At 32.3% G+C, this 13,101-nt stretch overlaps 1 protein-coding gene across 1 annotated transcript; it reads left to right on the top strand.

Annotated features, from left to right (window-relative positions):
* The first annotated feature begins 9,816 nt into the window (after window positions 1-9,816).
* LOC109152675 (abscisic acid 8'-hydroxylase 4-like) lies at window positions 9,817-12,989 on the top strand. Its single transcript, XM_019300324.1, has 9 exons — window positions 9,817-10,115; window positions 10,383-10,707; window positions 10,842-10,991; window positions 11,119-11,370; window positions 11,512-11,601; window positions 11,823-11,901; window positions 12,003-12,109; window positions 12,207-12,325; window positions 12,703-12,989. The coding sequence occupies exons 1-9, from the start codon at window positions 9,910-9,912 to the stop codon at window positions 12,800-12,802; spliced, it is 1,428 nt and encodes a 475-aa protein (XP_019155869.1). The 5' UTR covers window positions 9,817-9,909; the 3' UTR covers window positions 12,803-12,989.
* Window positions 12,990-13,101: the final 112 nt, after the last annotated feature.

The following is a 13,101-nucleotide window of genomic DNA, read 5'->3' as shown; positions in this document are numbered from 1 at the left end:
TTGAGTTATTTGTGAAAATGTCACATTGTCGTTCTTTAAAATTACATTTGATTCGTTAAATCTAGACATGTGAACGGCGACAATTGGTTCTTAGTTCATTCTAATATGGACACGTGGACGACTGCGATTGGTTCTTAGTTTTTTCCTGGACAGTAGTTCTCACCGGAGCACGCCCATATATATATGGTAAAAACTTTGGTAAATACACCTTATCATACATTTTAATAATATATGTTTCACAATTATGTCAACTTTGATTGAGATGAGGTTAGAACCTAAGAACTTTCTTATCAAAAATCAACAAGTTAAGAATAATAAATAATTAACAAAATATTCTGTTACTAAAATTTATACTGACGGGATGCATATGAATACTAGATAGATAGATTTATTAAAGCCCAGTGTTCTTCATGACTGTATTTCGAAGTATCTGGAATGGACCACTATGATTTTGACAGGTGTCACCAGCTGGTTCCGATTGTGACAACCACCTGACCGCTCGCTCCAGGGAATTCCCGCATTCTCGTTTACAATAATCGTTTAAAAAAAAAAAACAAAAAAATAAAAATAAAAAGAGAGATAGAAAATAACCCACCTTCTGCACACGTGTGCCCTATTAAGCTAGTACCGTACGTTAAGGACAATTACTTAGGATAATTCTTGATTATAATTAGGGCATCCCCAATCAACATGCAAAATGGTAAAATATTTATCGCAACAGATCTCTAATTAAAATATTTATCCTAACAATACGTTATAACAGATTCACGCATGTTGTCTATAGCCTCACAAAGTCACAAATTAACCTATAATACTTGCATGATTGTTAAGAAAATTGTTTTTTTTTTTTCCTTTTAAATTGATTCTCTAATTTTTTTTTTTTTTTTGAATGTTACTGGCCCTATTACATTGTAGCATCTGTTCATATACTTTCTCAATCTACTGAAACACAAAAAACCAATAACGCCTCCATTGAGGCTTGAACTCATAACCTTCCAAATAGAAGTCCAACCCGGATACCATTAGACCACATAGTCCCGGATTCTCTAATATTTACTTCTTGACTAATAATATTTTTTAGATTTATCAGTTATGCAACTCATGAATTAATCTAAGCTGTTAACAAACTATTACTACTATTCTTGTAGTATAGTAAACCTGATCTGATCTTCTCATATGATGCAATGTGCATGGAGGATTTGGGGTTATCAAATTCCGGAAAGTTAATAGTTGAAATTAAAAGTCAAAAAATGCAAATTCAACTTTATTACTTTACAGCCATCATTCCTTTTTTGTGTTTAGCTGGATACAATAACCAAAATTTTGCTGCTAAAGTTAGTATTAGAACCACTATTAATTGCATCATATCGGTCCAACTCATCATTAGAATCACATCTCATGACAACATTATTATGATCACTATTTTTTAATTTACAACCACACATTCTCATATGCACCCACTATTAAAATTGAGAATGAGTTACCAAGTGAATGGAACATATATGATTATCATATTTAAATGTTAGATTCTTATTAGTACCTTTTTGATTGAGATCGTCGCATAGGGTTTATCTATTGTGATTTATCTCTTCTTTGTGATTTGTAAAAATACGATCAGAATTTACTCAATGCATATTGTCAGATAGAGTGGATGTTGATTTCCCTTTCCCCAGATAAACCATGACCACTAGGAAATTAATAACTTCAATTCAATATTTGGAGTCTTCAATTAAGGTGTGGTCGAGCTGTAATTGAAAAAAGACACCCCAAAAAGAATAAATTAAACAGGAAAAAAGAATTGATTGATCATAATACTTACACACATAGGAGATATATGGTATTGTGCTTAAGGTTGCCAAAGATAGAGATAATGACATTATTACTTATCTCCTAAAAAGCTATGCCAGAGTAATAATGGAATTGCATGCAAAAAAGATTGGGATTGCACTATTTAACACATTTATAGAAAAATTATTTTTTATGTAGATTACAAGTATAAGGAAATAAAGTTGGTTGAACCATTGAAAACATGTTGTGCAATTGAAACTAATAAGTATAAGGAAATAAAGTTAGAAGCGCTTGATCCTGACATCAATATCTTTAATTAATAATGTTGGGTGGAGGCTGACGACTTAGTGAACCAAATCTAACATCCTACAATCAAAACGTGACATTAAATAATATAGAGTTAATACCCAAAATAGTCCCTCGATTATGTCGTAATTACCAATTTGGTCATCGACTATCATTCTTACCCAATTAAGCCCTCAACTATACAATTTTTACCCAATTTAGTCCTTTGTCAATTTGACTGTTTGTTGACTGTCAAAAGTGGAAATAAAGTTGTAATTTTACAAGTTTTCTCCTTCCTCCTCATTTAGCAGCGCCAAACCATGTAGCAATAAGCTCCGGTTGGGTTCTAAACCTGTCAGTATCGAAGTAGTGGTTATGCATCGGATAGCCCATGAATTTGATTTCCAACGATTTTTTGACGATCAAAATCTGATCGGAGTGTATTGCTGCATGGTTTGGCGCTGCTAAATGGAGAGGAAGGAGAAATCTTGTAAAATTATAATTTTATCCCGACTTTTGATAGTCAACAAACAGTCAAATTAATACAGAGGACAAAATTGGGTAAGAATTGTATAGTTGAGGACTAAATTGGGTAAGAATTGTATAGTTGAGGACTAAATTGGGTAAGAATTGTATAGTTGAAGACTTAATTGAGTAAAAGTTACATAGTTGAGGACTTAATTGGGTAAGAATGGTAATTGAGGACTAAATTGGTAATTATGGCATAGTCGAGGGACCATTTTGAGTATTAACTCAATAATATACATACTTTAATTTAGTATCAGAATCATGCCAAAAGTCATTGGTTCGAATCTCTGAGGATCCATCCTATGGCCTGAACGACATGTCGGCAAATTAGACAATACATAAGCGGCCGGCCGCCTAATTGAACTTTGATTGAGAAAAGTATATTAATCCAGAATAAAGCAGACAACATGATTCATAGTAGCTACCAATAAAAGACTATTATCATTTGGATTTGACGATGGGAAGTGGTAATTAATTATATATGCATCGGACTGCAAATTTTACCATTTCTATTTTGATATATAATCAATCTCCAAGTAACACGTTTCACCACCTTTGTTCATTTTTTATTATTATTTTTTTTAATGTGGAAATGCAAAGTCAATTTGATTCTTTAGCATATAGATAGTTTCAATGCAAATTGTGTAAAATAAATTTTTTTTTTTTTTGTTTGTTTGTTTCATGTATTGTAATTGTAATAATTTATACATTCAATTTGACCATATAATTTTATGAGAGATATATATCTTATTATCTTAGCATATAACTTTATAGCATTGTACTAGAACAACATCTAGTAATATAAAATTATTAGGGCAACTATATATATTGTAATTTATGGAAAATATTTTGAGACTACTTACTCTAATAATGTTACAACGTCAACAAAAAAGGGTGGGGGTGGGAATGATATTTGGAAGAATTATTTGCTTTCCTTCTTTTTGACTATTTAATATAATCAAGATATCTTACATTTTCAATTGGCATGTAAGAAGAAGTGAAATATGAGGCACGTAAGAATTTTCTTATAATTTATACACATATATTTCTTTATATTTCTTGTGTCTTTCAGTATATTTCTCAACCTACGAATCAATTCAATTATGATTTGGCTAAAGTAGCTGGTTCCCAATCAGGCCGATTGAACTGATTTTTTTTTTTTTTTTGAGGCTTAATATAATATATCATTGTGTTTTTTGGTTTCAAAATAATAATAATAATAATAATAATAATAATAATAATAATAATAATAATAATAATAATAATAATAATAATAATAATAATAATAATAATAATAATAATAATAATAATAATAATAATAATAATAATAATAATAATAATTTGGTTGGTTGGGTAGGTGGGACCGTGGGAGTGGGGTGGGAGGGGGTGAGAATTTGGAAGATTTCATTCATTGTTCTTCTATTTTGATCATTAAATATGATAAAACATCTTGCCCTTTCTATTTTTGGTAAGAAATATTGAAGTACGAGATACTTAAGAATTTTTTAATAATCTATACTCATCTCTATATAAAACTAGTGAGGTGACACCAATAAAAATATTTTTATTTTAATTTCTTTGAGATGTTAAATTAACTTGTTCCACCACCTTTAATTTGTTAAAAAAAAAAAAATTGTTATTTTGATGATCAATATGCAAAATCCAATTGATTTTTTCCAATATAAATAACTCCAATGCAGATGAAAAATAATCAATATTTTATTTTAAATTTTGCGATTGTAATAATATGCACAGTCAATTCAATCATGTTATTCTATGAAAAAAAAAAAATACTCCGTACTATATAGTAAGAATAAAAGACACGTGGGAGTCATATAAGATTAGGGCAATCTACATCATAACTTTTTTTTTTTTTTTTTATTCTTCTGGAAACAAAATCCGTGTTCGAATTGAGACTAATAAAAATCTTTTTTGTTCCCATTGAGAAATAACATATATTATATTCCTGCAGCCACAAAAATATATTATATTCACGTAGAATTGATGGAATTTACCTGAAGAGAAAAATTGATTGGGAAATATATGAGTGCATTGATATTGTATGTATGTCGATGGAGGCTAACACGTAAAGCTAGCCAACGTCTCATATACAAAAGGACATCATATCGTAATAATAACATGAAAGAATATTGTATAGGTCGGAAATGGACATGTAAATGTTTTGTCTGGTTTCATAGGATATAGCAGCTGAGATAACCTGATCGAAAGGATATGATATTGGATGGGCATGATCTGATGTAGATTTGGATTTACCAGATTTAGAAATGGAGAAAAACTGTGAATTATTGCATTGATGGAGAAGAACAATAATATAATCCCAGGTGGAACTAAGTCATGCTATGTCTACAATTTTTTTTTTTTTTTTTAATTTACAATAAGGAAGGGTGAAGCCCGGGGGACAAGGCAAAAATCAGTCACCATGGGCAAAAGGAGCTCCAATACAATTCCTATGAACCCGTGCCGCAAGGTCAGCATTCGGGCAAAAATAATGAAACGGGGTTCGGGCAAAAATTGTCAAAAAATGTCATCGCAAAAAAAAAAAAAAAAATAGTGTTTCTGATCTGTTAGATATGGACACGTGGATGGCTGCGATTGGTTTTCAGTTCTCTCCTGGGCAATTGGTTCTCACATGATCCATCTCCTATATTAAATACCAACATTTCAAATTATATATATATATATATATATATATATATATATATATATATATATATATATATATATATATATATATATATATATATATACTTTCACTATAAATACATGCAAAACAAATTTCTTTATTAGGGTAAGTAAAATTATTTGCCTAACAATATAATTTAAATGAGTTTAGACATATATAAATATATAGTTTTAAAAGAGTCAAAGTTGAATCATTGTCCATCTAAAACAAGTTTAAACCAAGAGAACCTTAAAATAGTACAGTGCATGTAAAGTAAGTGGTGACATACATTATATTTTGGAGTATCAGACAACATGCACATGCTTGTCTCTTTGGAATATAATGCGTGTTCTCGAATCTTTCATAGTGTTTAACATCGTACTTACATGCCCAGACATAATTGATAAGAGGACACTTGTCTTCTAAATTCATTTATCTCTTTAGAATCATTTACCGATTAAAATCCGAAATTTATTTAGAGCACATATTTAGGTAGGAGCTGTGATTTTTTTGTAAATTTAAGAAGATTGTTTTTCTTTTTTTTGGAAGAATGTTATATAAATAATCATATGAAAACTATCCGTCTCGGGAGAATATGCGAACTAATCTCATTTGTCTATCTAAAATGATCCAAAGTTAAAAATTTTAAAGGAAGAACGGCATAGTGCATTCATGAATAATTGACAATGCACTAAGAATCTATAATAGTGTATTCACGTGTGTGTACTATTAGTTATCAGCGGATACATTATAAAGCGTTTCCAAATGCACTATCTTAATTACATAATGACGTAGTATTTTCTCATTCTGTCTTTAATTTACAACTCTTGATCATCTTATCTAGATGGACAAATGAGATTAATTCACACACTATCACAAAATTATTAATTCTTTTTTTTTTCTTCTTCTTAATTTATCGTTCTTAATCATCCTATATTTTTTAATATAATAATCGTTGTCTGGACTTTTGTTGTTAATTATTATTAATCGAGTTGGGGCGGTTAAATAACTTTTATTTGTATGTATAATAGTATAGTAGGATTTTTTTGTGAGTTTTTGTAAATGTGATTAGGAAAGAGAAAACGTGATGAAAGAGAAAAAACAAAATCTGTTTAGTTAGTTTAACGCGTCTTGCTGGGCGCGATTTTAGTATTCACGCAACATTAAAAGCTCTGTAAATTGAAATAATGTGGCCCACAAATCTGCAAAGATCCAATTTGCGGGAGGTATTTTTCTTCCCTCTTTCGACATTATCACTCATCCATGTCACCTTGCATTTCTCAAAATCCGTGTAAAATTCTTGCAATATATACAGATATAAATGCTCTCAAGATAAGATATTCTCAGTATTTACTAATGACTATTGAGATTATATGACTTGAAAAGATTCATATTTGATGGAATATTAGTGAATGAATTATCCTAATAGATTCAATTCATTAGATATTATTTGAATTGGTTCAGTACAGTGATCCAAGAATTTTAAGTCCATGTCGTCAAGTCATCTGCATGCCCATTAATTAACAAGTGTAGTTCAGGCTGATTTGACTTTCATAATTTATTTATTTTTTTTTTAACTTTTTATATACTAAAATTTAAAATGTTTTTGAGTTTATTTTCTAAAGTGAAAATATTTTATTGACTATTGAAGTATTCATTGAATAGCTTCGAGTAGTTATAGATTTATAGTCCTAATAAGGCCGCATTACATTGTAGTTTGTTTGTACGTGTGTATATACCAACCGTTATACCGTGCACCATAGCATATATGTAATGTGCGCTCCATCCTACTAAAACGTTGTCGTTTTGTTAAATTGTGTAGGAAATTAACGCGATAGAGTGTATGTGTATTTTGTTATATAATTATGTATATTATATTATACAATTATGTACATTCAAAATAGAGAATTTTTTTTTAAGAGTTAAGAGTTTATGTGTATTATGTTAAGGGTTTATGTGTATTATGTATTATGTTAGATTATGTGTATTATGTTAAGGGTTTATGTGTATTATGTATTATGTTAGATTATGTGTATTATCTTTTCAAAAAAGTGTATGTGTATCCTGTTATATAATTATGTACATTCTATTATACAATTATGTATATTCTATTATACAATTATGTATATTCGAAATATAGAAATTTTGTTTTTTTTTTTTTAAAGAAATTAATACCAGACACAGGAAACGAATTTTTTTAAAAAAAATACAAAACGACGTCATTTTGAGTTTTGCGCCCTGATGCACGACATAATTTGCCATGTATATAACATAGCAAATATTCCGTAATATATAATTTGCAATGGCGCTATTTGAAACTATGCATGCATTATGAGATTGACTATGATGTGTTTGGTAAATAGCTGTTAATTGATAGTTATTAACTGATTGGGTTGGTGAGTTTGACTAGTTGATAGCATTAGCAGATTGTAGAAAAGTGTTTGATAAATTAAATGTTAGTTGATACTTAGATTATATACAAAATGACTTTCTCAAAAAGTTGATTTGAGCATCTTTTTTAATTTTAACATTTTGGAGCAATAAGCTGCTACAAAAAAACTAATTAATCGAACATTCATATTGATTGTTTAACCAAGTCAAACAGCTAATAGTAACAAATAAATTAAAATTAACTGATAAACTAACTATGTTACCAAGCGGGTCCTTAAGCAATATTTGCAAAGCTGGCGTCATTTTGCAAACCTTGCAAACATTATTTTGACAACTTTTTTTTTTTTTTTGGAGTGACAATTTTATAATTTTTTAACTTTTTTAATAATAAATTAAGAAAATATTAGTGAATTGTAAATATAATGACATGACAACAGAATCCGATCCATTAAGTTGAATTATAATAGATTTTAATAGTCATAATTTGGTGTAATTAATTTATAGATACATCATATATAATATAATTATTATTTAAATTTTAAAACAAAATATAAATATCATACATAATATTATAAAATTTCACATTCGTCCTAGGGAGGAATCAAGTCAAAAATGTAGGGAGGAAATTTTGAAGGATTACAATGTTAAGGTTAAACACATGTTTAGAGAGCAAAACATGATTGTCAATTGCCTTATCAATATGGTCGGAGAAAGAGATAAGTAAGGTGTGACAATAAGTAAATTGGGTTTACCTTGAGCATAAGAGAGACATACCTAAAGTTAGGAGCGTTATAAGTACTTATAAATAATCTCGAATTTTCTCACATGAACCCCAAATTTTTCTATAAAAAAATAATAATAAATCAAAAGGAATGTGCTGGCGGCTGGACAGGAATCATATTGATTTTAGTAGTTATTAGTCAATTATTAAGCAGTTACAACACAAGCCAATGTTATGTCGTGGAAACATTTACGGAGTATTTTATTTAAGGATGTCTCTGTGTGTGTTTTTTTAGATAAAAATTTATAATTTATGTTTATAATAATAAAAATATGATTACTTTTTATTTGAAATATAATTATTACACATTATATTTACATATTTACAATATGTTCAAAGTCGTTAATGATCGAATAAAAAGTTGATTATCATAACTCACTAACTTGAGAGTTGAGACACATAGTGAGCAAATCACTAGTACATGTGTAAGGTCGAAGTTTTAATTTCCTATTTTTGTAATTTTTAGAAATGTAGTGTTTTTTTTTTTTTTTTTTTGAAATGTTGTCTCTGAACTTTTATTAAAAAGTAATTTTTTTTTTAAATATGTAGATTCTAGTCACTAATAATAAATTAAATAATATACAAACTTAAATTAAAATTAAAGATAATAGAAAAAATTAAGTTATAAATAATGTAAGCCAATCATCTTTAATTAAAATATTCACATAAAATGGAAAAAAAAAATATTACGAGAATAATAATTTACTATATACACAGGACATAAAATACTTAGGAAGATCAGGATTAGATATCCAGTACATAGTACACAGACTACAATCACTCTAGCTAGATTTCTCAAATTTTCATTTTATTATGTCCCCCTTTCTTTATATATTAGATTTTTCATCATTCGGTAAACCAATTCTAAGTCCCTAGAAATCTCAGGCTGAAAGAAGTAAATAGCGAATCACACAATCAGTCCTTAGTTTTTACCTGTGCCCGTATATTATTCGCACAAAATGTCTTCTCGCCTTGATTAATTTTTTTGGGCTTTTGGTCCATTATTCTTCTCCCAAAAGGTTGACTCCCTAATCCAGACCCGACATAGCATTTAGGAGGATAAAATCATGGTGACTCAACTGACAGGGTCAAATGCCGGTGCTTACAAGAGATTGTTCACTTTGGGCATAATCCCCACACAACCGCTGCTGAGATTTGAACCTTAGTCTCTTTTCCTAAATATGGTCTACTAAACCAATGAGATAAGCTCGTGCTGGCTTGGTCTATTATTTTCCATTGAATATAAAAGTTGATTATAATAATAATTATTATTATTCTGAAGAAAAAAAATGGTCACATCTGGGCCTGGCGATCCTCTCCTATATATAGAGCCAACCTCTGCATTTGTTGGTCACTCAAATCTTCCCATTCCAACAACATTCTCACCATTATTAGGCTTAATATCAAACGTAGTAGTACGACAAAACCTTGAAATCTTCATACACATACAACAATGGCGGAAAGCTATGGCGTCCTTGTCTACACTATTATACTTTCCCTCTCTCTATTATTTCTCTACGTACTCACAAGAACCAAAGCTCACCCTAGGAAGAAGAAGCCCAAGCTCCCTCCAGGCTCAATGGGCTGGCCTTACATCGGAGAAACTCTGCAACTTTACTCCCAAGACCCCAGCATCTTCTTCACTGACAGAGAAACAAGGTTCCATTCCTGTCTTTTCTCCATTTTAAAGATTTCGGGTAGAAACTATGTTTTTTTTATGAGGAAAATCATAGTCACTGCACTGTATTACTGATCGGCTCAAACTAAGAAATTTAATAGACTGTTTTCATTAAGAGTTAAACTCAGAATATTGTGATTACCAAGCCAATGATTTAACCAATTTAGGACTACTGACCAACCAACTTAATAGTAAAACTTAAAACGGTCTGACCAATTTGGCTGGGTTGCTGTTTGTTGGGTTTTCAGGTATGGGGAAATCTTCAAGACGCGTATACTGGGGTATCCCTGCGTTATGCTGGCGAGCCCGGAGGCGGCGCGGTTCGTGTTAGTGACGGCGGCCAACTTGTTCAAGCCGACATATCCTAAGAGCAAGGAGAGCTTGATAGGCCCTTCTGCGCTGTTCTTCCACCAGGGGAGCTACCACATGCGGCTGAGGAAGATGGTGCAGGGGGCGCTCAGCCCGGAGTCGATCCGCGGCGGCGTTGCAGACATTGAGGCAATTGCAGTCTCCGCATTGGACTCATGGGCCGCCGCCGGCCATGCCGTCAACACTTTCCAGGAGATGAAGAAGGTACACAATTTTCGTATCACGTTATTAACGGCAGATACAGAATATGTTAGTATCATTATTGAAAATTACTTTTAGGTGGTCGGAAATTCCATAATTTCTAATAGTATATTTATATGTGGTTGTTCTGCATTCAGTTCTCGTTCGAGGTGGGGATTCTTGCAATCTTTGGACACCTTGAGGATCACCAAAAAGAAGAGCTTAAGAAGAATTACGCCATTGTTAACAAAGGGTACAATTCTTTCCCAACCAATTTACCAACAAGTCTCTACAGGAAGGCTCTAGAGGTACTCTCCCATCTCTGTTCTGCAATGTAAAATGTTCTTTAGACTAAATGACTAGAAGTTGTTATTCAATCAGACTCTGTACCTAATATAAACCAGCAGTAGTTAATGCCATTGATGTTATCTGCAGGCGAGGAAGAGACTGAGCAACATAATTAGCGAAATCATTAATGAGAGGAAGGAGAAGAAGGTAGTGGAGGAGAAGGGGCTTTTGAGCTGTTTCATGGGTTCCACCGACGAGAAAGGGGAAACTCTGAACGACGACCAAATCGCCGACAACATCATCGGAGTTCTGTTCGCGGCGCAGGACACGACCGCCAGTGTCCTCACGTGGATTCTCAAGTACCTTCACGACAATCCGAAGCTTCTTGAGGCCGTTAAGGTAAGGAAGGATCTAGAAGGTCCCAAGATGTTTTTTCATGTTGAGACTCTAATGGCTGTCGAGAACCCGGCCAGGAAGATTTAATTTGAGCCAAAACAAAACATTGTTATCGGCGCATTTATGTCCGCAATGCTTATGCAGGCTGAACAGAAAGCAATCCGCCTGGCAAAAACAGTAGAGAATAGCCCTTTGACGTGGACTGACACAAGACAAATGCCGACTACTTACAAGGTAAACATAATTAATTCCCGGGTTTATGATGACTAAGCATGTTGAGCCGATCAGCTATGAATAACTTAGATTAATTTATTTTCTTATAATTCTTTGTCAGTTATAAAGTGGGGTTTACTCAGTACACACTCTCAAATAGTGACTCTGAGTTTCCCTGTCACGCAAACCGAATTGTCTAACGTGTCTTGTCTTAACTAAAAGTTTAACTGTATGCAATTTAGGTTGTTTTGGAGACGTTGAGGATGTCTAGCATCATATCTTTCACATTCAGAGAGGCAGTTGCTGATGTAGAATACCAAGGTAAACTGATGGCTAAGGCAAAAAATATATATATATATATATATATATATATATATCTTTAATTGTTTAAAGGCTAAGACTTGGAAGAATGTGTGTTGTAGGGTACCTAATTCCAAAAGGTTGGAAGGTATTGCCTTTGTTCAGGAACATTCATCATAACCCAGACTTCTTTACTGATCCACAGAAGTTTGAGCCTTCAAGATTTGAGGTACATAAGATGAACTTTAATTTACTTTACATTCTTGCAATTGTTAACTTCACTAGTTTCATGGTTTAAGAATGTTCATTGGTGTGTATATATGCAGAATGCTCCAAAACCCAATACATTTATGCCATTTGGCAGCGGGGTACATGCGTGTCCGGGCAACGAGCTTGCTAAGCTGGAGATGTTAGTGATGACACATCACCTCGTAACCAAGTTCAGGTATTGCTGTCCATCCAATTTCCATATACACAAGACTAAAGATTTAGATGTCAAGGAGCGACGTAACCCCAGTCAAATTGGTCTAATCTGGCTGTTAACTTGATAACTGCAACGTTATAAGTTCAACTCTCGGCCTGAATGCCAATCAGCTCAACTCCCGGCCTGAATGCCAATCAGCTATGAGCAACCTAGGATCTTAATGTCTGCACCCATTTGGCCTAAATGCCAGTTAGCTATGGGCAACCTAGGATTTAAATGTCTGGACCCTTTTTTTTTTTTTTGTCATGGTTTGTATTATGAGTGTGACAGAGAGGAGAGGATCTTAGGCAAAATGGGGGGATGATATTTTGACAAGGGCATTTTTGTTTGTGTTGCAGGTGGGAAGTGGTGGGATCTCAAAAGGGGATTCAGTATGCCCCATTCCCAGTCCCTCAAAATGGCCTCCCAGCCAGATTTTGGAAAGAATCTTCAATCTAAAAGGAACCATCATCATCATCAAGAAACAGAAGCAGAAGCATGGGTGTTTCTGATAGATTTGCTAAATATTCTTTCACCCTAGCTTCAAAGATTGTATTTTTAGGGTTTGGGCACATGAAATAAGTTATGTCCCAATAACCCAAAATCTCTCTACATCATAATATATTCAATTTTCTGGCATTTACTTCTCCTGTCACAGCTTTGCCTGCCTTTACAGCTAGCCATTTTTACCATTTTACAATTGAAGAAGAAATGGAACCAAAAAGTTGATTGAAAGAATATATTGTGTCCCCTCCTTT

Source organism: Ipomoea nil, unplaced genomic scaffold (genome assembly GCF_001879475.1).
Source record: "Ipomoea nil cultivar Tokyo-kokei standard unplaced genomic scaffold, Asagao_1.1 scaffold2480, whole genome shotgun sequence".
Taxonomy (NCBI): domain Eukaryota; kingdom Viridiplantae; phylum Streptophyta; class Magnoliopsida; order Solanales; family Convolvulaceae; genus Ipomoea; species Ipomoea nil.
Note: the sequence above shows the minus strand (reverse complement) of the source record. Positions and strands in the feature narration are given on the sequence as shown.